At 40.4% G+C, this 27,621-nt stretch overlaps 1 protein-coding gene across 1 annotated transcript in view; it reads right to left on the bottom strand.

Moving 5' to 3' along the window:
* Positions 1 to 6,019: 6,019 nt before the first annotated feature.
* Positions 6,020 to 27,621, bottom strand: part of SERINC5 (serine incorporator 5) — a 91,791-nt gene continuing 70,189 nt past the window's right edge. Inside the window, exons 4-13 of the mRNA XM_008589020.1 lie at positions 26,482 to 26,660; positions 25,709 to 25,791; positions 24,044 to 24,137; positions 20,656 to 20,744; positions 19,007 to 19,102; positions 15,950 to 16,076; positions 11,065 to 11,131; positions 7,918 to 7,957; positions 7,149 to 7,293; positions 6,020 to 6,320 (exon numbers count right to left, since the gene is read on the bottom strand). Coding sequence (XP_008587242.1) covers positions 6,173 to 6,320; positions 7,149 to 7,293; positions 7,918 to 7,957; positions 11,065 to 11,131; positions 15,950 to 16,076; positions 19,007 to 19,102; positions 20,656 to 20,744; positions 24,044 to 24,137; positions 25,709 to 25,791; positions 26,482 to 26,660 — 1,068 coding nt within the window. The 3' untranslated portion in view covers positions 6,020 to 6,172. The remainder of the gene's footprint in view (positions 6,321 to 7,148; positions 7,294 to 7,917; positions 7,958 to 11,064; positions 11,132 to 15,949; positions 16,077 to 19,006; positions 19,103 to 20,655; positions 20,745 to 24,043; positions 24,138 to 25,708; positions 25,792 to 26,481; positions 26,661 to 27,621) is intronic.

Here is a 27,621-nt window from a genome sequence, read left to right as displayed (position 1 = left end):
ACTATCTTCTTTAAAAACTTACTCTATTTCTCATATCCAAGACTGTCACTAGCATAGGAACAGGAAAGAGGAAGTGACCACAGGAGCTTTCAGAGAGGAAGACAAGCTGTTTGTATTTTCATTCTCAAGAATTGGCACAAAAATGGAGAAAGTCTCTTTAATAGGTGGTGCTGGGAAAACTGGACATTCACATGTAGAAGAATGAAATTAGACCCTTATTTCACTTTATACAAAAATCAACTCAATGGATTAGAGACTTAAATGTAAGACCTGAAACTATAAAACTACTAGGCAACAGAAACAAAAACAGACAAATGAGATTACATCAAACTAAAGAGCTTCTGCACAAAGGAAAAAACAGAGTGAAGAGACAATCCATGGAGTCAGAGAGAATATATGCAAACCATAAAACTGATAAGGTGTTCATATCCAAGATACATAAGGAACTCAAATAACTCAATAGCAATAAAACAAATAATCAAATTAAAAAATGGACAAAGGACCTTGCTATGGTTTGAATGTGTCACCCAAAACTCATATGCTGGAAACAATCCCCAGTGCAACAGTTTTGGGAGGCAGGGCCTAATGAGAGGTGATTAAGTCATGGATCAATATTGTTATTGCAGGAGTGGGCCAGTTATCATGAGTGGGTTGTTATAAAAGCAAGCTTGTCCCCCTCTGGCCCTCTCTTGCCCTTCCATTTTCCACCATGGGGTGATGCAGCACAAAGGCCCTCACCAGATGCCAGAGTCATACTCCTGGACTTCCCAACCTCCTGAACCATGAGCCAATAAATTTCTTTCTAAATTACTCATTCTCAGGTATTCTGTTACACCACCAGAAAACCGACTAGACAGATCTGAATACAGGTTTCTCAAAAGATATACAAATTGCCAACAGGTATATATAAAAATGGTCAACATCACGATCAATAGGGAAATTAAAGAAAGCCACCTCACCTGTTTGAATGGCTATTATCAAAAAGATGAAAGATAAGTGTTGACAAGGATATGGAGAAAAGGGATACCTTGTACACTGTTAGTGGAAATGTAAATTAGTATAGCCATTATGGAGGTTCTTCAAAAAACTAAAAATAGATATAATTGCCATATGATCCAGCAATCTCACTATGGTATTATATCTAAAGGAAATGAAATTGGTATGTCAAAAAGATACTTGCACTCCCATGTTCGTTGCAGCTCTATTCACAATAGCCAAGATACGGAGTCAACCCAAGTGTCCATGGGTGTATGTGGTATATATACACAATGGAATACTATTCAGCCCTAAAAAAGCAGAAACTCATGCAATATGCAATAACTTGGATAAACCTAGAGGACATTGTTAAGTGAAATAAGATAGGCACAGAAAGACAAATACCATATAATCTCTTGTGATTACTTACATGTGGAATCTAAAAAAGTCAAACTCCCAGAAACAGAAAGTAGCATGGTGTTTACCATGAGATGAAGAGGGGAGGAGGGCTGATGTTGGTCAAACAGTACAACATTTAAAATTTCAGTTAGGAGGCATAAGTTCAAGAGAACTATTGTACAACATGGTGACTATAGTTAACAATGTATTACATACTTAAAATTTGCTAGAGAGTAGATTTTAAGTGTTCCATTACAAAAAAAAAAGAGGTAATGCATACATTAATTAGCTTGATCTAGCCATTCCAGAATGTGTATGTATTTCATCACATCATATTGTATACCATAAATGTATACAATTTTTATTTGTCAATTAAAAAAAATAATTGGCACAGACTCTACAACGCTTAACAGAGACCTGATTAACATTTGAAGGCCACACCTTTGGAAAACACTAACTGGAAGACTTTAATTATATATGTACTTAACAGAAAGGAAAAAAACACCATAGCTTTTCATTTGAAATTTTATTAAAGAACAGAGTTAAGAAGTTTTGAGTTTTCTACATAGGAAAAGACTGGTCAACTTCAGATGCTTTATAGAAAAATTAGCATTCAAAAATGAAACATAAATCCATAACCTTCTTTGTGACAAAAAGGAGAAAATAACTATTTTAAAAAGTTACCAAACTTCTAACCATATCAGAGACCATTATAAATTTCAAACAGTAGATTTACCACACATGTATTTTCAAATTCTAATATAGCAAAACGTAACCACACAATTTGGCTACAAGTAATTGTTTCAGAAAAGTTTAAAAAATTAACAAAGGTATGACTATAAAAGTTTTGTACATTTTTTTTTGCAAAGCAAAAAAAGCTTAAATCTTTAATAAAGGAAAACAAAACAACCCTCTTAAATTTCTTATAAATAGCTCTCAAGACATATATTACACATCTGCTTTAGGCTTTCTTTACCTGAGAGAATTTCCCAGGGTCCTTTATCCCAAAGGATCACCTTAAAGAGTTCTTCCATCATTTTACCTACATGGATATAATTAAATTTCTATAGAAGTGGATTTGGACACATACATTCTTAATATGTTCTTCCCAATTAAGTTTTTTCTAAAAGCATTTTGCTTTAACACAAAACGAAACAAAACAAAACCTCTTTGGTAAAAGCCAAATATTTCAATCTTTCTTTTTTTTTTTTCCTTTTTGTCTTTTTTACTGACTGGTAACGGGATCGCAACCCTCGGTGTTGCGCCCGCACCGTGCTCAGCCAGTGAGCGGGAACCGGTCTCCACATGGGATCCGAACCCTCGGCGGGAGCGCCGCCACACTCCCAAGCGGCACACTCTCCAGTGCGCCACCGGGCCGGCCCTCAATCTTTCAAAATGACTGCCTCTACAAATGATTTACTGAGAAAGGAAAAAAAAAAAAATTCTGAAGATCTGTGTGAACAGCTCTCCAGTCTTGTGTAATTAAAGGTCATTTGAGAGCCCATCTCTGCCTGAAATGCAAAACTGAAGTTCATTAGCAAGTTAAGGAGCGCCGCCACACTCCCAAGCGGCGCACTCTCCAGTGCGCCACCGGGCCGGCCCTCAATCTTTCAAAATGACTGCCTCTACAAATGATTTACTGAGAAAGGATGGCAAACAATTCCTTCAGACAATTTCTCAAGGAACAGTGATAACAAAAACAACAACCAACCAACCAGTATCACAAAAGCTCAACCTGGTAAGGTCGAACCTGGTAGGGTCATACTTTTATGACAGAAATAGTCTCTAATCTTTAGTCGGGTAACAAGTCTAGGTACAATGACATTCCCATAAGAATCCCTCTCCCTGCTTAGTGTTTTACTCGTGAAAATGAGAGGGGGAAATGTCCCACATCACATGAATGACAGAGCAGAAACAGACACACAGTTTTTAAAAACCTTCTTCAGCTTTCATCATTAAAGGAGTCTGACCAGCAGCTTCTGGGAATGCACTTTCAAATCATGTACAAAAAGTGTAGGAAGCAAAGGTCTGTTATTTTAAAAAGACATCAGAGAGTTAATCAAATTAACAACATTGTTACAGCAACTCAAAGCAATGGCACACGTTTTCCAGTTTCTTAGATCACGATAGCACAAAAACATTGGTTCTTTAAACACATGAATGTGGACTCATCACCTGAGTATTGCTTATCACAATTAATAATCAGTAAGGTCAACTTATGTATATGCCCTCCATCCTCAGAGTACATCTTTTTTGATAATCCAGATAAACTTTTAATGTTTTCAGTTGAGAATAAAATTCAGAGTGACTGTAACTTCTTGCGTCAGGCTAACTTGCAGAAGGAAACTTTATGCCACAAACCAAGACCTACACAACTAGAAAATGTGGGTTGGCTGAGCTGGCTAAAGAAGGAAGCTCAAGAGGCCTGCCTCTGCAACGTCTTCTGCTTGTGTTTCCCTGAGTTCTTTCTGCAGAGGAAAGGGGGCCAACAAAGGCCAGCCAAGGAACATATGGCCTTGTCCCTGACATCCTGACCTGGTGTAAGGGCTAGCTCTAAAGTCACACCTGCTGGCTGCCAGACCCAAGTCGAGGGCACTGCTAGCCTTCAGCAAGAGGAAAATGTAATGCAACGTGTGACGATACCACCCTGGCTCCTGAGCTGCTGCTTCTCATAATGCTCCCTCAAGACAACTTCAGCATACCCAAAGCCCCCATGTCTGCACCAATGTGGCAGTGCCCCCTGCCAGGGCTGCACACACAGCCCCACTTCCTGAACCCATTCCTGCCCACAGAGCTCCCACACCATAGGCTCAACTAGGGTTTCTCAGGTTAGCACGTGACTTCATTTTCTGACTCTGGATGGATCTTTGAACTGCTGAGTACAAAGAGCTACTGTGCTAAAAAAGGAAATTTGATAACGTTTACAAAACAAGGCTCTCTTACACAAAGTGTCTTTCCTGCCAGGGCTGCACACACAGCCCCACTTCCTGAACCCATTCCTGCCCACAGAGCTCCCACCCCATAGGCTCAATTAGGGTTTCTCAGGTTAGCACGTGACTTCATTTTCTGACTCTGGATGGATCTTTGAACTGCTAAGTACAAAGAGCTACTGTGCTAAAAAAGGAAATTTGATAACGTTTACAAAACAAGGCTCTCTTACACAAAGTGTCTTATAAAACTGAACCTCAAACACTGTAAATAAGGCAAGTTTTTATAGAAATTCATCCCTGTATTTGTTTCCCCTTGGTTTTTTTCTTGGAAGGAGGGCAAAGTTGTGTGTGGAAATGAAGAATCTGACTAATTTCCCTGACCAGCATTTTGGCACAGGAGAGCCCAACATAGGTGGGACCCAATTCTGCCCAACTCATACAGGAGGCCAAGTCTTTTTATTCTCAGACCCTCTCTTCCAAGGAGCTCGAGAAGATTCTTTCCACTCCACACATAATACTAAGAGGAGAGTCCCCACTGACTCTCCACTGGTATCTTTAATGGACTTTGCACCGAGGAAACCTCTTCCCAGACTGAGAACATCAACACTGAAAATGGACATCTTCATGGGTAGCTAGCTGCCAAAAGTCCAATCTCTCATGAGTATTACTTTATAAGACTGTGTTTTGGAAATTTCTGTGGATGTTGTCTATGGCTCACTTCAGTACCCTCAACCACCCACCTTTTCTTCTAAGTATATTTGGCCACTTCCACAATTCTCTATTAATGATGTGGTCACATTACAGATCCGGAAAACAAAAGCTCTTTTGCTTTTACAATTTCAAAGGCCCCGAGGTGGAGGAGAAGCTGAGGGGTGGACTTTAACTGCAAGAGGGCTACAGCAGGCTTCGGTCAAGAAGCAACTTCTCAGTTAAGGCCCGTAAAGTATTATCAATATTAACAGCACAAACAAGTAAGAACTACAGCTCTCCATTGCTTAGGCAAAGAAAACAATGTGAATACTCTTCCATAATTATGTGAGTAACAACACACATAAGCGCCATATTATTGCAGTAACTCAGATCAGGTAGTGATAATATGGTTGGGGGACCACATGCGGGGTTGATGATAATTGTGCTTTTTCACATTATTACAATGATGCCAAACCCAGAAAAAGTGAGGGGACCTCTGGGAAGGGCAAGGGCACAGAGTGCAGTCTGTGATTCCCAGCATCACAAACGCAAAGGGAAACATTTGGGGGCCAGGAGGAAGCAACACTGAGGGTGGAGTTCAAGAGCAGGTGCTTCCTCTTGTGCCCTAGAAATACCAGGGAGCAGTGAGCAGGGCCCTGCAGGCAAGTCCTGTCCTCAGAGCCCACTGGGCATGAGACTCTAGGAGACAAAAGTGTGTGAGAGAGGTCTGGATTCTGTCAGGGGCTGGGAGCCTAAGATTTTGGCATGTTTTTCTATTCCAAGGACAAGAATGACAGGCCACACAAAGTAGGATATTAACCCTATGAAAAGATGTGCCCCAAACTCTGTTTTGGTAAAAACATGCGGAAGGAAAATACTAACATAATACCCGGTTTCTAGGAGTAAGACATCAAAAAATATACATTGCCCATGATCAGCCTGGTTGAAAATTTCACTTCTTTTGAAATTTTGGTAGTTTCTTTTTGAATTTCAGAATTATAAAGCTGATCAGATTTTTTCTTTTCCCCCCCTGAAAGGTTTTTCAGACCTACTCAAGCCACCAGGAGATGTCAGCTTTTCACAGGGCTCCAGTCACTGTTCAACCCTCTGGGACCCTTGTTTAAAGGATGGCACTTCCAGCCTGCAGGACTGCTAAACCAAGGGGATTGCCGACATTGTCACACAGAGAACTGCCGAGAGGGACAGCAGAGGGGAGCGACCAGTGTCCACAGGTACAGCAGCACACACATCCAGCAGGAGGCCATCTTGACCCAGAAGATGGACCAGCTCCCACTGAAGAAGGTCTCAATGTTGGCACTTTCATAGCTGTGGAAACAGGAGACCCAGCTGTGGTCAGAGCAGGAAGAGAATTTGGGGGGAGGAAGTCTCTTCCACCTAGTGTCTGCCTGCTTCCCACCCCCTCCAGTCTTTCCTTCTTTTTTTGATCCACACTCATTTAAAGTGTACAATTTAATGGCTTTTAATATGTGCCACCATTACCACAATCGATTTTAGTACACTTATCACCCCCAAAAGAAATCCCATGCCCCTTAGCTGCCCTTCCATTCCCACCTCTGACCCACCCCACCCCCACCCACCACCCTGTATTCACAAACCTACTTTCTGTCTCTACGGACTTGCCTATCCTGGACATTTCATATAAATGGAATCAAACAATATGTGGGCTTCTGTGTCTGGCTTCATTCACTTAGCAGTGTTTTCAATGTTCATCCATGTTGTAGCATGAATCAGTGCTTCATTCCTTTTTATTACTAAATAATATTTTATTTATGGATACAGCACATTTTGTTTACCCATTCATCAGTTGATTGACATTTGTACTGTTTTCACTTTTTGGTTATTATGAATAATGTTGCTACGAATATTCGTGTATAAGTTTCTGTATAAGTTTCTTAAAGCTGCAGTAAGCAGCACCAATTTCCAGGGTTAAAAGCTGCCAATCGACTGTTAAGAAATCAGAACTGTTTCCTGTAAAGGTTGTGAGTGTGGCAGGATTTAGGTAAGAGTTTAGTTATCTCCGGAGATTTGATCTATGTCTCAGCACTTTAAAGAACAGTATTTAACTCTTAACTTGATTTTTTCTTTTTTTAAAAGACTACTTCTTCTAAAACACCCAAGCAAATAGGCACTCACTTGAACCAGTGGGTGACAGTCATCATCGCATAGAGGGAAGCCAAGAAGAACACAAAGTGGAAATAGGAATAGCTGTACACGGTGCCTCTCTTCTCGTCATAAATGACCCATGGTCCCTCCTTCACATTCTGCTGCTCTTCAGTGTCTGTGAATCCCAAAGGTAGCCCAAGTTCAAGGAGGAAACACGTGCACATTCTGGCAAATCATACTCACTCATTTCAATCTCAGGGCCATTGAGCAGAAAAGATGTCAAAAGCCATTTGTACCCTCAGGCGACTTTTATCTGTGCCCCACTCCAGTAACCTCTTTAACAGGATGAGCTACCTAACAGCATATTTATTTCACCAGAGGAGAGGAAAGAGAGCCCTTAAAAACTTCAAACTTATTATAAGCTTAGAAGAAAGTGAGAGAGAAAGCAGACAAGAGTTCTCAAGCCCCTGGGATTCTCCAATCCAAGAAGAAGAGCGAGATGAAGGAAAGAAATGGTCCCAAAACGAGGAGTCGGGACCTCTTGGTATTTTCCAAATCATTCCTTTAAATAGGAGCCAAAATAGAGGCTGATGCTCCCTGCCAGAATACCAACACAAACAAGCAAAACCCAGCCAGCCTTGGGGATGAATGTGAAAAGCACAGAAACAGCAAACCAGCTTTGGACAAACATTTTCCCCTTACATTCCAGTTATTTGTGTCTGAATCCCAAATGCCTACAGAACGGAGCTACCGGTCTGCAGGGCCACCAAGACGCATAGGATGAAAGTTCTCTACTTACCTTCTCCATCGGGACCAAAGCAAAAACAACACCGGGCTACCTGTGAGAGCAAAAGCCACAGAGTCAGGCGGCTTGTTTTCTGCTCACGGTCTCCATACCAGTAAAGCACGAGAGGCCACCTACGAGCCAAACCTTCCCCTATCTAAAGCTCATGTCAGCCCCTGAACTGTACTTATCCCTTCAAAAGGTTTTGACTTAGCATCTGTTCTCCCCCAGATGTGCCAGTGACAAGAAGTACCATGAACACGGAGATGCGGACTCAGTGCTCACCCCAGCTACTGCCACTGTTGGGGGCAGAGCCATCAAAGGCCAGCGCCTCAGAAATCATCCCCCATGGGATGACTGATCACAGATGGCAGGGGCATAAAGGCCCAGCCTATGACCTCCTGGGGACAACTCTAATGGGTCGTACATCTCACCCCAGCTACTGCCACTGTTGGGGGCAGAGCCATCAAAGGCCAGCGCCTCAGAAATCAACCCCCATGGGATGACTGATCACAGATGGCAGGGGCATAAAGGCCCAGCCTATGACCTCCTGGGGACAACTCTAATGGGTCATACACAGCGCCTCAGAAATCATCCCCCATGGGATGACTGATCACAGATGGCAGGGGCATAAAGGCCCAGCCTATGACCTCCTGGGGACAACTCTAATGGGTCGTACATGCTCTGGAGCACCCCTGGGGTTGGTGGGCTTTGTTCAGCCCGCACTGTCCCACTGCCTTCATCTTAATATCCTCTACCCAATTTTGCCTCTTTCCTCTTCCTTCCTTCCCTCCTTTCACACATGCTAATCCCTTATAAATAGCCAGCAAAGCAAACTGCCTCAGCGTCTGCTTCTGGAGAACTCAGCATGAAACACACGGTGAACAGGATGAGGGCCCCACTCCCCTGGCATTCCCTTCACGCTGCTTCATTAATTCCTCCTCAACCTTTGAGGCCGGGAATATTTTCCTGTTTACAGCTGAGGAAACTGAGGTTACACAGGTTAAATAACTGGCCTGAAGTCACTAAGCTAGCTTAGTGACAGAGCTGGGACACAAATGCAGGATGGGGACTCCAAGGTCCATGATTCACAGTAGGTGACATGCAATGTATGAGACGGTGAAGCCAAAAGAATCCAAAATGATACAGCTGAGGAATTTAGAAGCAAGCAGGAGGCCTACCACATTTCCTATTAAAACCAGGCTGCTGAACTGGCTGTGGATCGGAATGGATGGGATGCTTGCTTCTGAAGCATTTTTCAAACCTTCCGAATTTCATATCATATTTCTTACCCACTCAAAACAATAAACTTCACTTTTTAAAAATCAAGTTATAAAAAATTACTACCTGATTCCAGCAGGACTCTGGTAAACGGAGTAAGAAACACTACATGTACCAAGACAGCCTGGGAAGTGCTGTATCTTTGGCATTTTCTGGCTGAAGATATTTGAACTGGGGACTAAGGATCTGGGAGCCTGAGACTTCATGCCAAGGCCAAGCTCTTGTTTCCCTCCTGTGTGGCAAGGAAACTTGTAATAGAGGTATTACCCGTGACAGAATCTTGGATCAAGTGACATGGTCTGAGAATCACTAATTCATTCAGTGGGCCCAAGATGCGGTAAGCTGAGGTCCTAGTTCTTTTGAAGCTGAAGCAACCACAAGAAACTATTAACTCTCCCTTTCAAAGGTGTAGCCTGTGAAACATGATGCAGCAGAGCAAACCAACTTCCATTCTGCATGTTTGCCGGTTCAGAAGGAAATATTGGGACATTTTCCCTTGGAATGAGGAGAAAAACATCCTCTCTTAAATCTAACTTAGAGACTTGCTGTTCTTTGAGCTTTAACTCTGTACACAATGGAGACTTTGAGACTATAACCATTCCATCTCTGCAGGTGGTCTCCAGTCAATTCTCTTCTGCATAATAGGCAGTAACCTATTCAAACACAGCCCAGTTTTCTCCTCTCAGTGACAGAAAGAGCTGGTGAAGTGATGCTGGCAGACTGACAACCCTTCACACTAGATCCCTACCACCAGGTCAGGTGCAGTAAAGACCATCCCTAGAGACCCAGCTGCAGAGTAAGTGCCCATATCTGGACAGATACCAGGGCTCTTCCAACCAGAGAAAGCTCTTAGAATGCAGCCGGTGGCCAGATGCCAGGCAAGGTCAACAGCAAGGGCCAGGGACAGCAGCTGAGCTCATAGGCAGCAGTGGTCAAGAACACAGACTCCTGAGCCAGTTTAAATGACTTCAGTTTTCTGTTTTTCTTCTTTGCAAAATGGAGATAACAGTACCTCACTGGGAGTTTATTGGGATTGAATGAAATCACACATGGAGAGCTCAGAACAGTGCCTGGCACATGACAGGTGTAACATCTTAGGCATCACTGGAACCCCCAGTTCTTTCCATTCTTGGGGTCAGAGCTGAGTTTTTTCCTGGCTGCCTCCATCTGATTAGACCTTTCTGACCATGGTGGATGTTCCATTGAGAGCCCCAGAAAAAGACTTTTGCACAAGAAAGAAAATAATAGACATTTTATTGACCAAGAGGCACCTGCTGACCACCCCGATCCTCTGTATGTAAAGGTAAGGGCCTCCCATGCCTGAAACAAATGTATTTACTGCTTATAATTCTTTACCCAACTACACACCCACCTGGTGGAACTGATGCCCAGTTAAATGAGTTAATGTAACTACCATGTTTATCTGGCACAGAGCCAGTGCAGTCCCTTTCTTTTCCTGTCTTTCAGAACAGCTATGACATAATCTCACAGTCATGCTGGATATGGAGGGCACAGACAGACATAAGACAGATAAATGGACTAAAAATTAAACAAAACCACCCGCACTCCATTATGACTGAGGAAAAGAGCAAGATGCAGCCTGACAAGGTAACCTAAGCTCATGGCGGAGGTGGGGGACGACAGCAGGATGCCATGCAAGGGCTCAAGTTCGTTTAAAGAAAAATCAAGAATTAATTGGTTCATTTTAATTCCATACTGTATATAGGACATTTTTTTTTCTATACAAAAATCTTATACTTTCCCGAGGAGAAAAACAGGATCATGGAATACAGATTAATAAAGGCACAAATAAATACAAAAGGCTCCCCTGAGAAATGGGTCTTCTGAGACGAAGCAGGACAAGAAAAAGGAGGTACTTACTTCCAGTTCAGGAGCTGCATATCGCCCCTGCAGAGCATCAGAACTCGATCTTGTTGTCGATGTCAAACTAAGAATCAAACAAAAAAGTCAGCAGGGCACAGGAGTGTGTCACATCACATGGAAGGAAGGGGAGAGCTGGCTGGCCAATGCTCCCAGAGGCTCACTGTCCCCTACAGTTCTGGCTGCTTAAAAAAAAGTAGTCTTTTTCAATATCCCACTTTATCCCAAAACTGGCCAGCCCCCTCTATATTTGATGACTTTTTACATGGACTGCATTAGACCATTTTATACAAAGAGAATTTTGTACATCGAAAAATAAGTTGTCCTTTGCTCCTATACCTTGGCTTTTAGTATTGGTTTCTGCCTTTCCTCCCTCAAATGCCAGAATAATTTTCTGATTTTGCTTTTACCTTTCCCTCCCTTTGACTAGTCTCACTTAGAGGTTATCAAAAGCAATGAGAGAGCCAAGAGCTGGCAACAGAAAACAAGGGCGTGAAAGCAAAAGTCACAGTCCTTTCCTGTGATAGTCAGCCTATGGCAGAACAAGGTTTTCTGTTTGGAAATTTAACACAGAGCAGCTGTCGGTGCAATAAAAGAAATTCTTCCCGCCATTTTCCCTATACCTTGAGAGGTAAAATGTTAGAAAATTTGGCTTACAGGGGTAAAAGAAACTTATTTTTCCTGAAAACAAAAACAAAACCATGAAAATATTTTCAGCAAATATAAATATATACACTACTTAGGGTTTGAGCTAACTCCATGGATTCATTTTGCAAATATTTACTGTCAGGCCCTGTTCTAAGCACTGGGGCCTCATCCATGAAAAAGGCAATGACCATGGCCTCACGCAGCTTTCGAGCTAGCTGGGTGGGGCAGTGGAGCATGGCTCAAGAAGCTGGCTGCTGGTGGGCAGGAGGAATCAACAGCCTCATCTCCACCAAGTAACCCCTGAGCCACGCCACTCTCCCTGCTCATTCTCATCCTCTTTCCCAAGAAGAGAAGAGATCAATAAGATGCAGATGAACAAGAAAAAGCCTTCCTCACAAGGAGGTCCTGCAGGATCCAAGCACACTGTTCATACACGCAAGTACAACAGCAGCACTTTCCTTTCTGCCTTGAACTGACAGATGCTAGTCCAGGCCCACTCCTGATTATGAGCCTGGTCAGAGGAAGAACGGGAGCAGCTCCCAGTGGCTGTGCATCCAGGGAACACACACATCTGCTCCTGCATTTCAGAGTGGCCTCTCTTCTGTGCATACAAACTATGATTTAGTACAGTATATAGTTTCCATGAGGGGAGATGTAACTTTTAATTTTAGGAAGAGATCCATATCTGAAACTTTCATCTGAAAGATTACACTCCTTCTTTAGAACAGTTAGAATAAATATTGCATTTTACAAATTCTTTGGGTTAAAATGGTTTCAGAAAAAGAAAGCTTTTGGTTTTAGAACCTCTGCTACTTCACTTCCACCATTAGAGAGCACTAAAATGGGGAAGGTTTTGTTTTTACTTTTAAAAATATCTATGTTCGGTTCATCATTAGTGCCACGTGACTTCTACAAGTAAATATTACCTTAAATAAGGTCCTTATTCAGTCATAGTCTTTCCCCAGAAAATACTCCTCTTGGAATTATCAAGAAAAGATTATTTCTACAAGCTCTTTAAGCCTAGGAAATTCTTATTGTCTGTCTTCATGCTGTTACAAAGACCCATCTGTTTGGTTAGCACAGCACAAATTGCTACAAAACAATTCTCAAGTTGTTCATAATCTCTCCTCTTCCTGGGCTAAGGTGTGTGTGACTTTAGCCCAGTACTTCCTGTGGGGATAAAGGGAGACTATAATCGCATGGTTGAGACAGTGCTTCCTCAAACAGAACGTCTAATGCATCATGGCGTGTTAACCGTCTCTGGTCTCCACCCCCAAAATGCCAGCAGCGCTTTGTGGTCGTTGTGACAATTGAAAAATGCTTCCCCCCCTCCCCACCCAGGAACCACAGCCGTGCCTCTTCTGTGTTGGCAGAATGATGCACAATGCAGGTGCCCCTCAGCACCTGCTTCGGCTGCTTCTGGAACTGACCAAAGTCCTCTGGACCACAGATCATCCCTAAGGAATGTTTCCAAACTTTCCTATTGGAGATAAGAGATTCTGCTCCCCTGACAAACTTACTGGGCAGGCCTTTGACAATCTCATGACTATTCCCAACCTTTGTGTGATGAAGTTCAATCATGTTTCCATTGTACTATATAATCGGTGACTCATAGCTACCAAAGGAGACTAGAGTCCTATGTGAGCTGGGGAGAGGCCACCCATGTCCCTTGTGTAGAGCCATGAAGATTTCTAGGTGGCAGATTATGGAGTGGCTTCCTATAATTTCTATGAAGAATTCTAGATAATCCTGCGATCGTGTTCAAATGAATGTTCCCACTCAGATAAACTGGCATCTTTTTGTAACATCCTCCAACCTATTATTCCTAAGTCAGGAAGGAAAATGTAAACTCTAAGTCAAGATTTGAAAAACCCTTAACTGGACTGACTGCCACCCCTAGCAGTTTCCCATTTTTCCAGGCCCTGCTAAGCCTGAATTCACTTCCTTGAAAATGTGAAACCAATTTATTTGTAATGTTCTCAAAGCTGACTCCTCCTGGCATTGCAGTGGGTAATCATAGCAAACACCAATCCCCCTGCCCCCTGCTGCATTAACTCCTAGGAGGCACAAACCACCCATCCCCAGGGAGTGTGTTCTTGCCCCATGTATTACAGAAACACCCCATGGAGCAAACTGGTTATTCTTCAGCTCCACTCTGTGTGAGCTGCTGTTTTACTCCATAGGGCACTACAGCTTTGCAGTTTAATTACTAGCATTCAACAATGTTTATTGTTGGCATTTAGACAGATTTTAAGTAGCAGCTGTCAGCTCTGAAAAGTGACATCTTTTGGGAATAGTGCCTCAATTCTTAAAGAGACAAATTTATTTTTTTATCCTCTCAAGAGTAGACGCATAGGTGGCTAAAAAGTGATTCTTTACACCTGCTAGAAACAGTGAAAATCTGATAGGATGAAAATTCCATGCTGCAAAATAACTCTATATGGGGCATTTCTATATAACATAGTAAGTAGAATTTTTGCCATCTTCTCTATTGAAGGGTTTACAGCAAATGCAAACCCTATTTTAACTGAGGGACAAAAATTTTTTTTTTCATGTGCTGTTAGGCATCCAGCAACTCATAAAATCATATGATTTTATTCTGTCAAATACTTCCATAGTTTTTTTCCTGATAATACAAAAATGAAGAAAAGTGCTAGCATCCCACAAAAAATTTTTTTAGAATACAAAGAAGAGAAAAAAAAGTGTTATCCCTAATTCCACTACTATTGCAAGTTTAGTTTATCTCCTTCTGTGATTTTTTTCTATACATGTAAACACAACTATATTTTATTTTAAAAATGGAATAATTCCATATATACAGTTTAGTTACCTACTTTCTTCTCATTTGATTTACAAAAGTTTTTACATGCCAATACAGAAAATAACTGAGTGACAAATCATGAAATTGGCCTGTGTTGCTGCCATTTCTCCCCAAAGCCCAACAATAACAGACTCAGAAAAGAAAAGCTTACTCAAGAAAATTAAAGCTAAGAATCAGGATTCAAAATCTCGATGGCTTTATGGTTTTACTGAAAACATTCATTCACTTGAGCCCAAAATCCACCCAATGCTCAGTATATAGCAGATACTTGGTGAGCAATTTACAGAATTAATTAAAATGAAAGGCCAGAAAGTGGTCACCATGGTCCCTGCTGCTGCAACAAGGAGACTCTGTCACTATGTGATAGATAGACTGAGAATCAACGTTATACAACCATCATCTTAACCTGCAACACCAACAACCATTTTATGGTTTAATGTATAACTCCAAGCAAACAGACTCTAAAAGGCCTGTGTTCTTGTAAGTCCCTTTCTTACAGGAGGAGTCATTGGAAGCTGTAAAAGAAAATGCCAACGTGCTCAGAAAGACATTTTATTTATACAAGCTATCTCCACCAAGACTGTTTAGTTTCAGGAAAAGAATGATTATGATGTGTCTATGAAAAGCAGAGTTTTTTATACACCGAAACATAACAAACAAAACATAAAACACAGTAGTAAAAACTAAATATGAAAAGGTTAGTCAAAGGGAAGCTTAATTATCAGTGAAATATGTACCCGGAATAAGTAACTAACCACTTCTATCCTTGACCTTTCTACCTCTAGCAATCTTCTAAACTTTTTAAAGGTGGAATACGCCCCACAATAAGCATATGAAACAGCCTGCTTATATATCACACCTACTTTTGGAGGAGCTGCCTTACCTACTTAACAGCAGCAGCAGGGTTTCAGCAGAAAAGAAAAGGGACATTTCCTGTCTTTCCTGGACCATGTACAAAATGATCATGCATGCAGCACTTTGTACTCTTTCCACCAACAACAGAACAAATGCTATTTCCCTTGGATTAGGAAGCTGCCAGAATATTCTGGCACATACTACGTCTTCCTCACTTTGTGCTCCCTTGCCCTCCGATAATGCTGTAGCCACTAATATTCAACCTTCTTTTTAAGGGCGTTAGGCAGTAGTGCTGCAACATACCATGTATTTATTGCATTTACCCCGTATAAATACAAGTAAGGTAAATGCAATAAATACATGATTTGTGCAGCACTTCTAGATGAAGTTCAAACATCTAGAGTTTGTGCTGTAATACATACTATCTTTTTACTTCTGGCTATTTTTCCCTTACTCAGCTGGTATGTACTTTGCTGCCTCACAACCACTGAAACTTATTTCAATTCTTTTCCTATAATTTTAAAGTCTGCAAAAATGGTCTTAGTAGTGCCTAAGACTTACCATGAATATAAGATGCATGAAAACAAAAGGGCGGTACCCAATCCAGTAACCAAGTTCTCGTCCTGGTACAGGTTTTGACTGAAGCTGGGCGCACAGATTGTGAGGTTCTTCCCATGTTCATCTAGAACTTGTAAAGCAAAGCAAAGTAATCACCGTAAGTTAGAAAAGCTTGTTGCAGCTCACAGAAACACTCATTTTAGTAAAATTCAGGAACAAGACCCTTGGATTCCAGTTTAGTGCAAAATGGTTTGACAGTTCTAGGACTTAAGTCTTGTTCTTTTTCAATATGATTCAAGCAACAGTAAAAAGAAAAGTTAGACCATTTTTCACTTGACCGGGCAGCCTGTGAAGAGAGAGAGGTGGTGTGCAGACACCAACAAGTGCCAAGGCTGATCAACAACAGCCAAGCAACAGCCACCTGCCACCAGCCTCCTCGGCCCGATGAGAAGTCACTTTATGGTGGGAAATGTGATGGTCGTGACATCTTTCAGTCCTCCTGACATGGTCTGGGTTTGAAAAAAATGTTGAGAGGCTACATAACAAAGATTGCTATAACAGCATCATCAGTGGTAATCTAACTTTTATCTAACAGTCTCCAAATCTGAACACCCAAGTTAAGTCTGATCGCCAACTTTGCCCAGAAATAAGAAACATAAACATAAAATAACAGTCTAGAAACCATTTTACGAATACGCACATTCTAAGCGTCTGAAGTTACACTAAAATTATTAGTGGTATTGCACTTGAAAAAGTAGACATAACTGGGTATGCTGTGGTTTAAGGAATTCTTAGGCCAATAACAAATGTTTTTTCAAAAAATGATAAAAATATAAACTTTTCTATTAAAGTAGTTCCACCTAAAATTAAAAATAAAAGTTTCTGGTTTTAAACGATACCTGCCATTAAAAAAAACAACAACACTGCAAACAATCACCCCATTAAGTTAAAACTGGAGATTAAAACACAAACAGTCATAAAAGAAAGTCTGAAAGAGACTAGATTTTTTTTTTTTTCCTTTTTGTCTTTTTTCGTGTCCGGCAACGGATCGCAACCCTGTGTCGCGCCCGTACCAGACCGGGACCGGCAACGGGATCGCAACCCTCGGTGTTGCCCCTGCCCCTCGCTCAGCCAGTGAGCGGCTGGTCTGTATGTGGGATCCGAACCCTCGGCGGGAGCGCCGCCACGCTCCCAAGCAGCGCACTGTAGCAGTGTGCCACCGGGCCGGCCCCTGAAAGAGACTAGATTTAAATAAACTTACAGAGACAGGATAGGACTTTTATTAAAAAATTAAATCCAGGATAGATTATTCTTACTGTAAGACCTCCAACTATATCACTTTCTACTATAGATGACTATAAAGACAAGACCATAAAGAGTATATGTACATATTAATACTTTCAAAATTATCACTGCATCCACTTTCTAAAAAATTTAAGAGCACAAAACAACTTCAGTTTTCTATTCTAGAGACAATATTTATTCAACTAATAAATAAATACAAGATCAAATGTACCCAAACATACACACATTTATATACGTTTATGTGTACGTGTAAACTGGCTGAGTATCCCTTAATCTGAAAATCTGAAATCCAAACCTTTTTAACTGCCAACATGATGCTCAAAGGAAATGTTCATTCAAGTATTTTGAATTTTGGGTTTTCAGATTAGTCAGGCCCAACTGGTAAATATTCTGCAAATACTCCAAAATCTGAAAAAATCCAAAATTCGAAACACATCTGGTCCCAAGAATTTTGAATGAGAAATACTGAACCTTTATGTGTGTGTGCGTATACATTTATGTATCACAACAGTGGCAAAGAAAAAGATGATGAAATATAATGAACTTGGAAATCAAAATAAGAAAATTTGGTCTTTTACTGGTAAGGCTCAAGGGCTTATAACACCACCTTATAATATCATGTAATAGTACTTTTATAACAATAATAATAGCTAATCTTTATGTGGTACCTAAAAGGGTACATCAAAAAGTTCATAGAAAGATTCATATTATCTTTTAGTTTTCTATTTTTCCTTGGGCACCTTTGTCCGACTTGTTCTCGTATGAGACTTGGGACTGGGTGCAGACCTTGGCCAGAAAGAACGAGATTAGTCACGGGCTAGACCCCCCCTTAGGGTTCTATCTAACCATCTCTGCCCTAAAACTTTGCTTCCGTCCCGAGCATCAGGAAGGGGCAGAAAGGGATTGGGCGCAGTTCGATGAGGGAAAAGAAAAGGAAACGAAGCTGCCAATGCAAGGCCCTGAGCCATTGAGTGATACCTATGCCCCTACTCTGTACCCTTTTTGAACTTTTTGAAGTACTCTGGTACTACATGCCAGGAACTGTTCTAAGTGACTGATACACATGCATATAGATATTCTCACAGAATTCTTAAAACCACCCTATAACACAGGAATCTTATAAATTAATTATCTTATTAAAATAATAATTAAAATTCTTCTTTTAAAGACAGGTGCCTAGGCAGAGAAGGTAGGTAGCTTTGTGCAAGGTATTTAAGTAGCAGAACAAGGCTACAAACCCAGGCAGTCTGGCTCCAAAGCTCATGCTCTAACCATGATGCTCTGTTGTCTCTGTAAATAAATGTCATTTAAGATGAGCAATTTTAGGTCACACAGCCAACAAATGGTGCATATGGACTCAGATCCTATCCACTGCTCTGCGTCCCCATGTTCTTTCCACTCTCTCAGTCAGAGAAGTGACCACCTGAAGAAAAAGAAACTAATAACCAACTAAAAACAAAGCAAAATAAACAAAGCAAAACAAAAATGTTCCTTGAAAACACCACAAAATGCAGATCAGGCCTAAAAGCAATCTCAACAGCTCACCTTCGTTCAGGTCTTTCCTATATGACAGGAAGACTCAAAAGAAAAAATATTCATTTTCACAGACCAAGTTAAAAACTTTATGTCATGAAAAAGTCTAGATCATTTCTCTATTCTGATTTATTACACCCCTGATATTTAAACAATAGCTCCTTCCTCCAAATACGGAAATATTCATACCACAAGCACATGCCACACACAAGGCCAGCTTACCTACTTCTACAGGTTTGCTGGACAGAGCTGAGAAAGTCAGGTATGTGACATAGCAGCTTATGACCCCCGACTGCAGGAGCCCAGAGTGCGGCTGTCCTGGAAAATGACAAGAGACAGAGTAGAGACAAGTTTTAAATTTCAATGATAAGAAAGCACATGTCTCAAAAGCTAGATCCCCTCCCCTCCTCCTGAATGATACTCCTTAAACTTGGGTGCCCATATTTAAAGGAAAAAAAGAGGTACATAATATGTATCTCAGATAAAACTAAAAAGGTATTAGGGAGAAGGAGTTATATACTGAGTCTAAACCGCTATTTTAGAGCGCCAACATGACCACAGAATTATTCTAACATAAAAGGCACACAAAGGAAATGAGAGGAGATGAGACTCAAAAAAGGAAGGAAGAAAAAAGTCTAGGAGCCAAATAATAATTGATGGCAGGGAGCAGAATGAATTATATATAAAAAGGTAAACAGTGCTGACCAGCATGTGGGCGGGTGGGATGGTCCGATTTTTCTTCACTAGTCTTTTGGATTACATTATTAGTACAGGAAGGACTTTCTTACAGTTAATTTAAGTTTTTAGTGGAAGGACTTTCTTACAGTTAAATTTAAGTTTTTAGCCCCAAAGTTAGATCTTCAACCATACCCTCTCCCCTGAACTCCAGATTGTTTATTCAGTGTCTCCACTTGGAGTTCTGATCAGCAGCTCAAACTTAGCAAGTCCAGGTTAACTTCCCAATATTTGCACCTCCATCCCCCAGACCTGCCCTTGTGCGATCTTCCAACCTTAGAAAAGGGCAACTGATTCTTTCCATTATTGGGAGGAAGCGAGGAGGGAGGAAGGGAGGAAGGAAAGAAAGAAGGAAGGAGAAAAAAACAGAAAAGAAAACAAACAGGACTGCAGTCACTCTTGACTCTCCCTGCTGCTCTTCTCTCTCCCACCCCAGAGCCATCTGTACTGGTTCCATCTTCACAATAAAGCATAATCTGACTGCTGCTACCACCTAGTCCAAGCTCCCCTTCTCTCACCTGGATTATCTCCCCCTGGCCTCCTTCCTTTCACCTCTGACTCCCTCTAACTCTCAACTGAAAGCATAGACTAGATCACATTCCTCCTGTATCAAAGTCCTCTGGTGCCCTCCCATCTCACCTAAACACCAAAGCCTTCACGATCTGGCCCAGTGCCATCTCTCTGATTTCCTCTCCCTCACTCTTCCCTCACCACTGGGTTTCAGTCCCAGTGAAAGGGCCCAGCCCAGTCCTGCCTCAGGCTCTGCCTCACACTTTATCATGAAGCATTTCCAGCCCCCTCACCTGCTTTATTTTCCTCCAGAGCACTTTTTACCACTGAACCTATTGCATATTTGCTTGATCCTATGTTGATTATCTATCTCCCTGCAAAAGAATGTAAGCTCCACAGGGCAGGGCACAGTGTGGTCACTGCTATACTGCTACTGTCCAGAACAGTGCCTGGAAAACAATGGGTGCTTAATGAATATTGGTGCCAAAACTGTTAACTGTTAAAAAGTAACTCTCTGCAGCAATGTTAGCAGTGTGGCTGCCGCTCCTGCTGCTCCGGCTCCATTTGGTCTTCTCAACGGCACCTTGTTGTTTCCAGAGCCATCCCGAACAAGTACCAAGACTTACTCATCTTTACATTCTCAGTGCCTACCACGTTGTCTGGCACATAGTTACTACTCCAAAAATGTTGTTGATTAAATGCTAAATGAGACATACTTGAAAGGAGGACACCAGTAAAGGACCAGACCAAAGGACAGAGTCTATAGACACAGCAGCAAGCAGGCACCAGGGTGGGAATGCTAACTGGGCTCAGGCAAAGGGTGAAGGTAAAGGTTAAACAAAACTCAACCACTACAAGGGGATTTTAAATCTAGTACGTTAAGAGAATGGGTTTTCATTAGAAACATCTGAATATACTATCTACTTCTTATTTCAATTTTGATACAGAATTGATACTTCAAATCACAAAATTTGTCCTAGAAAGATAGAAACACGTTAAACGTCTAGTCTAACCACATCATTTCACAGTGTGGAAACAGGTCAGAGAGATAAAATAATATTCAATTTTGATACAGAATTGATACTTCAAATCACAAAATTTGTCCTAGAAAGATAGAAACACATTAAACGTCTAGTCTAACCACATCATTTCACAGTGTGGAAACAGGTCAGAGAGATCAAATAATACGCCTTAATGTGAAATAGGGCACATTAAATCTCATTTATGAGGGGCATTAAAATCTGCATTCTCCTGGTTTCCAGGCCCATGGCCTTTCTATAGCAGTGCTTTTGGGATCTTTTTCTTCAAGATGTTTACAAAAAGAGAAAAGAAAAGAAAAAAGTTCTTTGTTCCATCAAGAGCAATAAGCATTAGCAGTGCTTTTGGGATCTTTTTCTTCAAGATGTTTACAAAAAGAGAAAAGAAAAGAAAAAGGGAAGAAAAAAGTTCTTTGTTCCATCAAGAGCAATAAGCAAATTTTTCCTTTCTAGACTAACCTTACAAATAAGAATCTGTTTAAAAACACAGCAGGTGCTGGCCGGTTAGCTCACTTGGTTAGAGCTGCAGCTGGTAACACCAAGGTCAAAGGTTGGATCCCTGTACTGGCCAAACAACCCCAAAAAACAAACAAACAAAAAAAACGTAACACCAAGGTCAAAGGTTGGATCCCTGTACTGGCCAAACAACCCCAAAAAACAAACAAAAAAAAAATCTGCATTCTCCTGGTTTCCAGGCCCATGGCCTTTCTATAGCAGTGCTTTTGGGATCTTTTTCTTCAAGATGTTTACAAAAAGAGAAAAGAAAAGAAAAAAGTTCTTTGTTCCATCAAGAGCAATAAGCATATTTTTCCTTTCTAGACTAACCTTACAAATAAGAATCTGTTTAAAAACACAGCAGGTGCTGGCCGGTTAGCTCACTTGGTTAGAGCTGCAGCTGGTAACACCAAGGTCAAAGGTTGGATCCCTGTACTGGCCAAACAACCCCAAAAAACAAACAAACAAAAAAAACAACCAACAAAAAAAACCTTACCCAATTAGATAAATTTAAAGACAAATAACAATATTGGTGAGCATCCTAGCTTATTCCTAATTTTAGACAGATAAACCAGCTATAAATATGTTGACAAAGGGATTTTTGTTGGGATATTAGCCTCAAGTCTGGACAACAGCAATATTGTTTATTGCAAAGCTCTTAAGCCATTCCTTTTGAGTAGTTTCTAGAAAGTTTTCAAAGCAACCAAACTCTTCCAAACTGCTTGTTACAACTTGGCATCAATAATTAGTCCCAGAAAATGGCTTCAGAATCAATCAAAACATAAATGTCAGAGTGAGGAAGCACAAGTATTCTCAAGGGAACAAGCTATTTAATGGGCAAATCAGGCACTCAGTATCAAAGACATTAATATTTTACCATGAAGTTCCCTATTTGAAGTATATTCGTGAAAATTTTAAGATGACATTTATTTTGTCTAATAAAAAATTCAGAGTAGAAAGTACAAGAGGAATTATCATGGGAAGAGTAATATTTAATCAATTAAAAAGCATATCGAACTTAGTGTGGGTATTTCTTCTGTACAACAGAGAAAACAGGGTCACATAAAACTATAGTCACCCATTTAGCTTATATTTAAGAAAACTCTGCTACCTCAAAACAAGATCTAGTGGAGACTACAACATAAATTACCAGGTTTCAAAGATGACTCAAAAAGCAGACAGTGTGCAATAATTTATACAAGAGCACACCTCAATCCCAGAAATCTGTATAATTATAGAGATTAAGACTTTAAAAAATACCAAAATATATCTGTATTGTATTCTATTTGTATTCTATTCAATGTGTTCAATGTGCTGTAAATATTTTAAAAACTGATCATTGTATTTGGCTGTACTTAATCCAATATTTACCAAATAATAAAATGACTTAACACTACCTTTTCACTCACGTATTCCAACAACTACAACTGAAGCTCATGATTTGACCTTCAAAAGCAAAACCAAAAGAAAACTACAACTACCGAACTGAAGAATATATTCAGAATAAAAAGTATTGCAAGAATTCGGGTGTATTTGAATCAATATTGGGTGTATTTGGGTGAATATTGAGTGTATTTTTCAGCATAAAATAAAACAATCCTTAAAAAATCTACAAAATAACAAAAGCCTTATTTAGTACAACAGGCAATTATTTTTTTTATTTTATAAGTAAAGAAAGTAAGGCAGAGAGCAGTAAAGTGTTTTGCCCAGAATCACAAAGAGAGTCAACTTGGCCTGAGAACTCAACGGCTGGACCCTTGTCTAGTTGTCATTTTCTCAGTGTGGCTCAGCAAGAAATAAAACTAGCTATTAATAACTGAGCATTTCCCACTCAGCCTGGGATGTGAATTCTATTTTCAAGGCACTAGAAAGAGTCTATTTTTTTTAAACGGTAGGATAGCTTTCTAAGGTGGTGTAACAGATCTTCCTAATAAAGGGGTCCTGCCCTTCTTGGGAAGTTAATAAGAAATATTTTTCAAAAGGAGAGAACTATTTAATCTCATACTTCCTGCAGAAGATGAACCTCCAGCTCCAAAGTATGGATTTTGCTTTTTTTGTTTGTTTTGTTTTTAATCTCATAAGGATGGGAGCCTAAGACAAAGTCAAGTTTTCCACCACCACGACAATCACAGAGCCAGAAGCAATGAGTACCAGCAATGGGGTTGAGTGTGGCTAATTCATACCACTGGTTGACTTAGAGCCCAAACAAGAATGTGCAAGGAAAAAGAATGCCCAAATGTGCAAAGAGATAAAGTGCAAGAAGGAAGGATAGAAAAGGTAGAAACACAGTACCAGAGAGGAGTAAATGAAGGGGTACAAAAAGCAGGCATGGAGGGAAAGTGCCAGCAAAAATAGTTTTTGGTGTAAATAGGCTGCTAATTCCTGGCAATACAATTCAGAGTAGAGCTTTTATCAACTCTGTAGGCAGTTTCTCTGAGTCAATCAGTAAGTTCACTTGGAAGCTTTCCAGAAAGCAACATACCAGTTCTTGTTCCATTTATGTGCAAACTCCACGAGCAGGATGAGCTGGATGCCTATGAAGATGAAGCCTCCGATGGCTCCCACATAGCGCCAGGCTGCAAAAGAAGACCGTCCACAGGCGATGAGGCAGTCGTCCCATATTTGGCTCAACAGTGAGCAATAACCACAGTTAATTTTTACTAAGTGCTCATTGTACCTATAATACATTTAATTTCCACACAACCATATGAGGTACATACTACTATTACACTTATTTAACAGGTAGAGGAAAACTGAGGGTCTATGAAAGCTGACAAAGTCTCATAGCCAGTAAAAGCCATATTTGGGATTTGAACACAAGCAGTCTGGCTCTGGAGCATCCAAACTTACGCTACATGCTACAACTGCCAAGTATCCTAACAGATGCAGTAATTCCCCAAATCCACAATGACTCACAATTTAAAAGCAAAAGTATACATTGCCAGAAAAATCAAGGGTTCAAATTTTACTGGGTAAGGAGTCCAGGGAGGAAATGAGGTTCACAATGGGGGGACAAGGACTCAGGGCTACTTCTGGCTGTCACAAAGAAGCTATGACCTTGGATAAACCATGTCACATGGTTATCAGCCTGTCTGTAAAAATGACTAAGCTGGACCAGAGGACTTCTAGGTCTTTCCATTCTAAAAATACTATTCTGATACATAATATCTCTGTGGGACCATGTCACATGGTTATCAGCCTGTCTGTAAAAATGACTAAGCTGGACCAGAGGACTTCTAGATCTTTCCATTCTAAAAATACTATTCTGATACATAATATCTCTGTGGGGAATAAGAAAACAAAACAAAACAAAACAGCTAGTTAACATTATTTTAGGTAAAAACATCCTTAAGGAGTATGTGAAAAACTAGTATGACCCTAAAAAAAGTAGGTGGACACTGATACAAGGGACTATGGCTGTTCCTGATGAACTGACATAATGTGAATATCTTTAGTGTCTTAATGAGGAAAGTGAATCCATTTGGATTTGAACAGAATGTTTTAAACCACTGAAATTCAAGCTTCTCCCCCCGCCCCCCCGCCACCACGCTCATATGAAGAAGAGCCCATTTCAGCTATGATTAAGGGTTTTATATTCATGAATTTTGGTAAGTTCCATCAATGAGAAATATTATTCAATGTTACACAGCTTCACATAAGGTAAGTTTAGAAACACACTGGAGGGTATTGCTCTTGTCCCAGCATAGCGGCAGCAGATTGATTATTAGCTGCTAAAAAGCCCTGTGCTCCCTGTCCCTGGGTTTTGTGTGCAGTGCTCAGAAAGAAAGGTCTCCCTGGGCTGGTGGGGTCATGCTGACACGCCAAACTGGTTTTTAAACAAATTTTAAGTGCCTCATTTTCCCTTCAGGCCCCAAACCTTAAAATTATCATTTCAAGTTTTCAGCCAGCAGAGTAACAAAAGGTCCTTTTACACCCTGTCTGGAAGTGTATATGTTGGGAGGGTGGGGGTGTGCACATAGAGGAGTGGAGAGGATAAAGTGTAGGTAGGTAAGGCAGGAATTTTTTTTTAAGCCGCAAGAAAATCAGTAATTCAAAATATCAAAGACACCCTGGACTATGCCTTTGACCAATTCTACAAAACAGGAAAAAACGAAATAAACAGGCACCCAAAATACCCCATTTGTACCGTTCAGAAAGGTCTCCTGATCTGGAATGAAGAAAGCTCCTGAGCACATGGCCCCCAGTAGCAGAAGTTTAAAGAACCAAAAGCTGGAAGGGAAAAAAAAAGAGGAAATATATTTAAATGATATTCAGGAAGAACAAAAGACCTCTCAGAAGGTAAGTATGTCAATCCATGAATCTGCCATTGGTAATGTTCTCTCCAAATCAAGGGGAAGTAATTAAGTGACTGAAGAATGCCTTTTCCCATAATTAGACAGACTTGGAGCAGCCTCTTATTGTGCAAAACACCATTTCATTGCAGGGGTGGAAATTACCTGGGGGAAGGTGTTGGTACAGAAATAAACTCTTGTCTCCACTGAATTTCTCATTACAGTATCAGGTGTTACGAACAGAATTCAAGTTCGTAGGCCACTGTGTGGTGACAAGGATAATTTCCACCTTCCCCCAAATCAGTGTTATCAATTTCAACCACAGGAACAATTTAGAGCAACAATTTCTTTTTTTTTTTTTCGTGACCGGTAAGGGGATCGCAACCCTTGGCTTGGTGTCGCCCGCACCGCACTCAGCTAGTGAGCGCACCGGCCATCCCTATATAGGATCCAAACCCGTGGCCTCGGCGCTCCCAGCACCACACTCTCCCGAGTTAGCCACGGGTTCGGCCCTAGAGCAACAATTTCTAACTAGAGTTAGAGGATCTGATGAGTAGAAGGGGCCCTGCAATACTGTCTTGAATATAAGGAAGGGAGAAAGCAATCCCCAGGAAGACTGAAGACTTACCCATTGTGAATATGGGCTCTGCAGCTTTTGCTGTTGTTGACATTCAAGGTCAGCAGGCAGAAGAGAAAGAAGAAACAAGCCATTCCAAAACAGACTCTATACACTGCAGAATACCCCACCAGCTTCTCGCATGTGTCACCAGCTTTAATGCCTTTACAAATATCTTCAAAAAAAGGAATCTGAGGAGAAAGTTTAAAACAGTTATCTGTTAAAACTGGGTAAAAGAGAAGTGTCATGGAGTGTTCATTCAGTCTACAAGTCAAAATTCACTGAAATGGATCATGTGCAAAAATAACAAAAACTGAGGAAGAAAATCTATCTTCTGAAGACTTTCTCTTAGTTTTCTCTGAATCTTTTTTAAAGATACAGTACTCATGAAGTGTAACTCAGTCTTTACTTGTGCCAAATGATTTCTGAAATCCAGCACCAGAATTTCCAAAAATTACATAGATATATTTTTCTTAAAATGTATAAATATACAAGGGGTCTTTAAAAAGTTCATGGAAGAATTTGTATTATCTTTTAATTCCATTTTTCCACCAACCTTTTGAAGTACCCTCGTATAGACTAAAAAGTGAGAGACTTCCTTCATATTATCCCAAAATGTCACTCCCTTCCTCAGGAGGATTAATTTGGCAGGTAGGGTATTTCTATTAGTTTGTGAATATAAATGTGTATGCATGCATATACACAACACATCCACATATATACACAACAAACATACATACACTCATATGGCACTATATACATAGTAGATATGGTAGGGCACTTTGAAAAGGTCATGAAAAAATAGAATTAAAAGATAATACAATTTGCTTTGTACCCCATGAATATTCATAACCAATAAAAACAAAACAGAACATTAAAAATGAATTAATTAATTAAAAATAAATAAATTCAGTATTTCTCTGCTTAAAAAAATAAAATACAAATCTTTCCACGAACTTTTTAAAGTACCCTCATATACAAACAGCTTTTTTAAAAAAAGATTGTATTCAATGTTCTGCACTGTTTTTTTCGTTAACAATAAGCCATGGAGATCTTCCTCTATTAATATGCAAAACCCTACCCTATTCTTTTTAACCATTATATAATTTTTTTTTTTTTTATGTTTTAATCGTATATAGTTAAGGAGTACAA

The sequence above is a fragment of the Galeopterus variegatus genome, unplaced genomic scaffold (assembly GCF_000696425.1).
Source record: "Galeopterus variegatus unplaced genomic scaffold, G_variegatus-3.0.2 Scaffold5158, whole genome shotgun sequence".
NCBI classification, from domain to species: Eukaryota; Metazoa; Chordata; class Mammalia; order Dermoptera; family Cynocephalidae; genus Galeopterus; species Galeopterus variegatus.
This window is presented reverse-complemented; position numbering and strand designations above follow the sequence as displayed.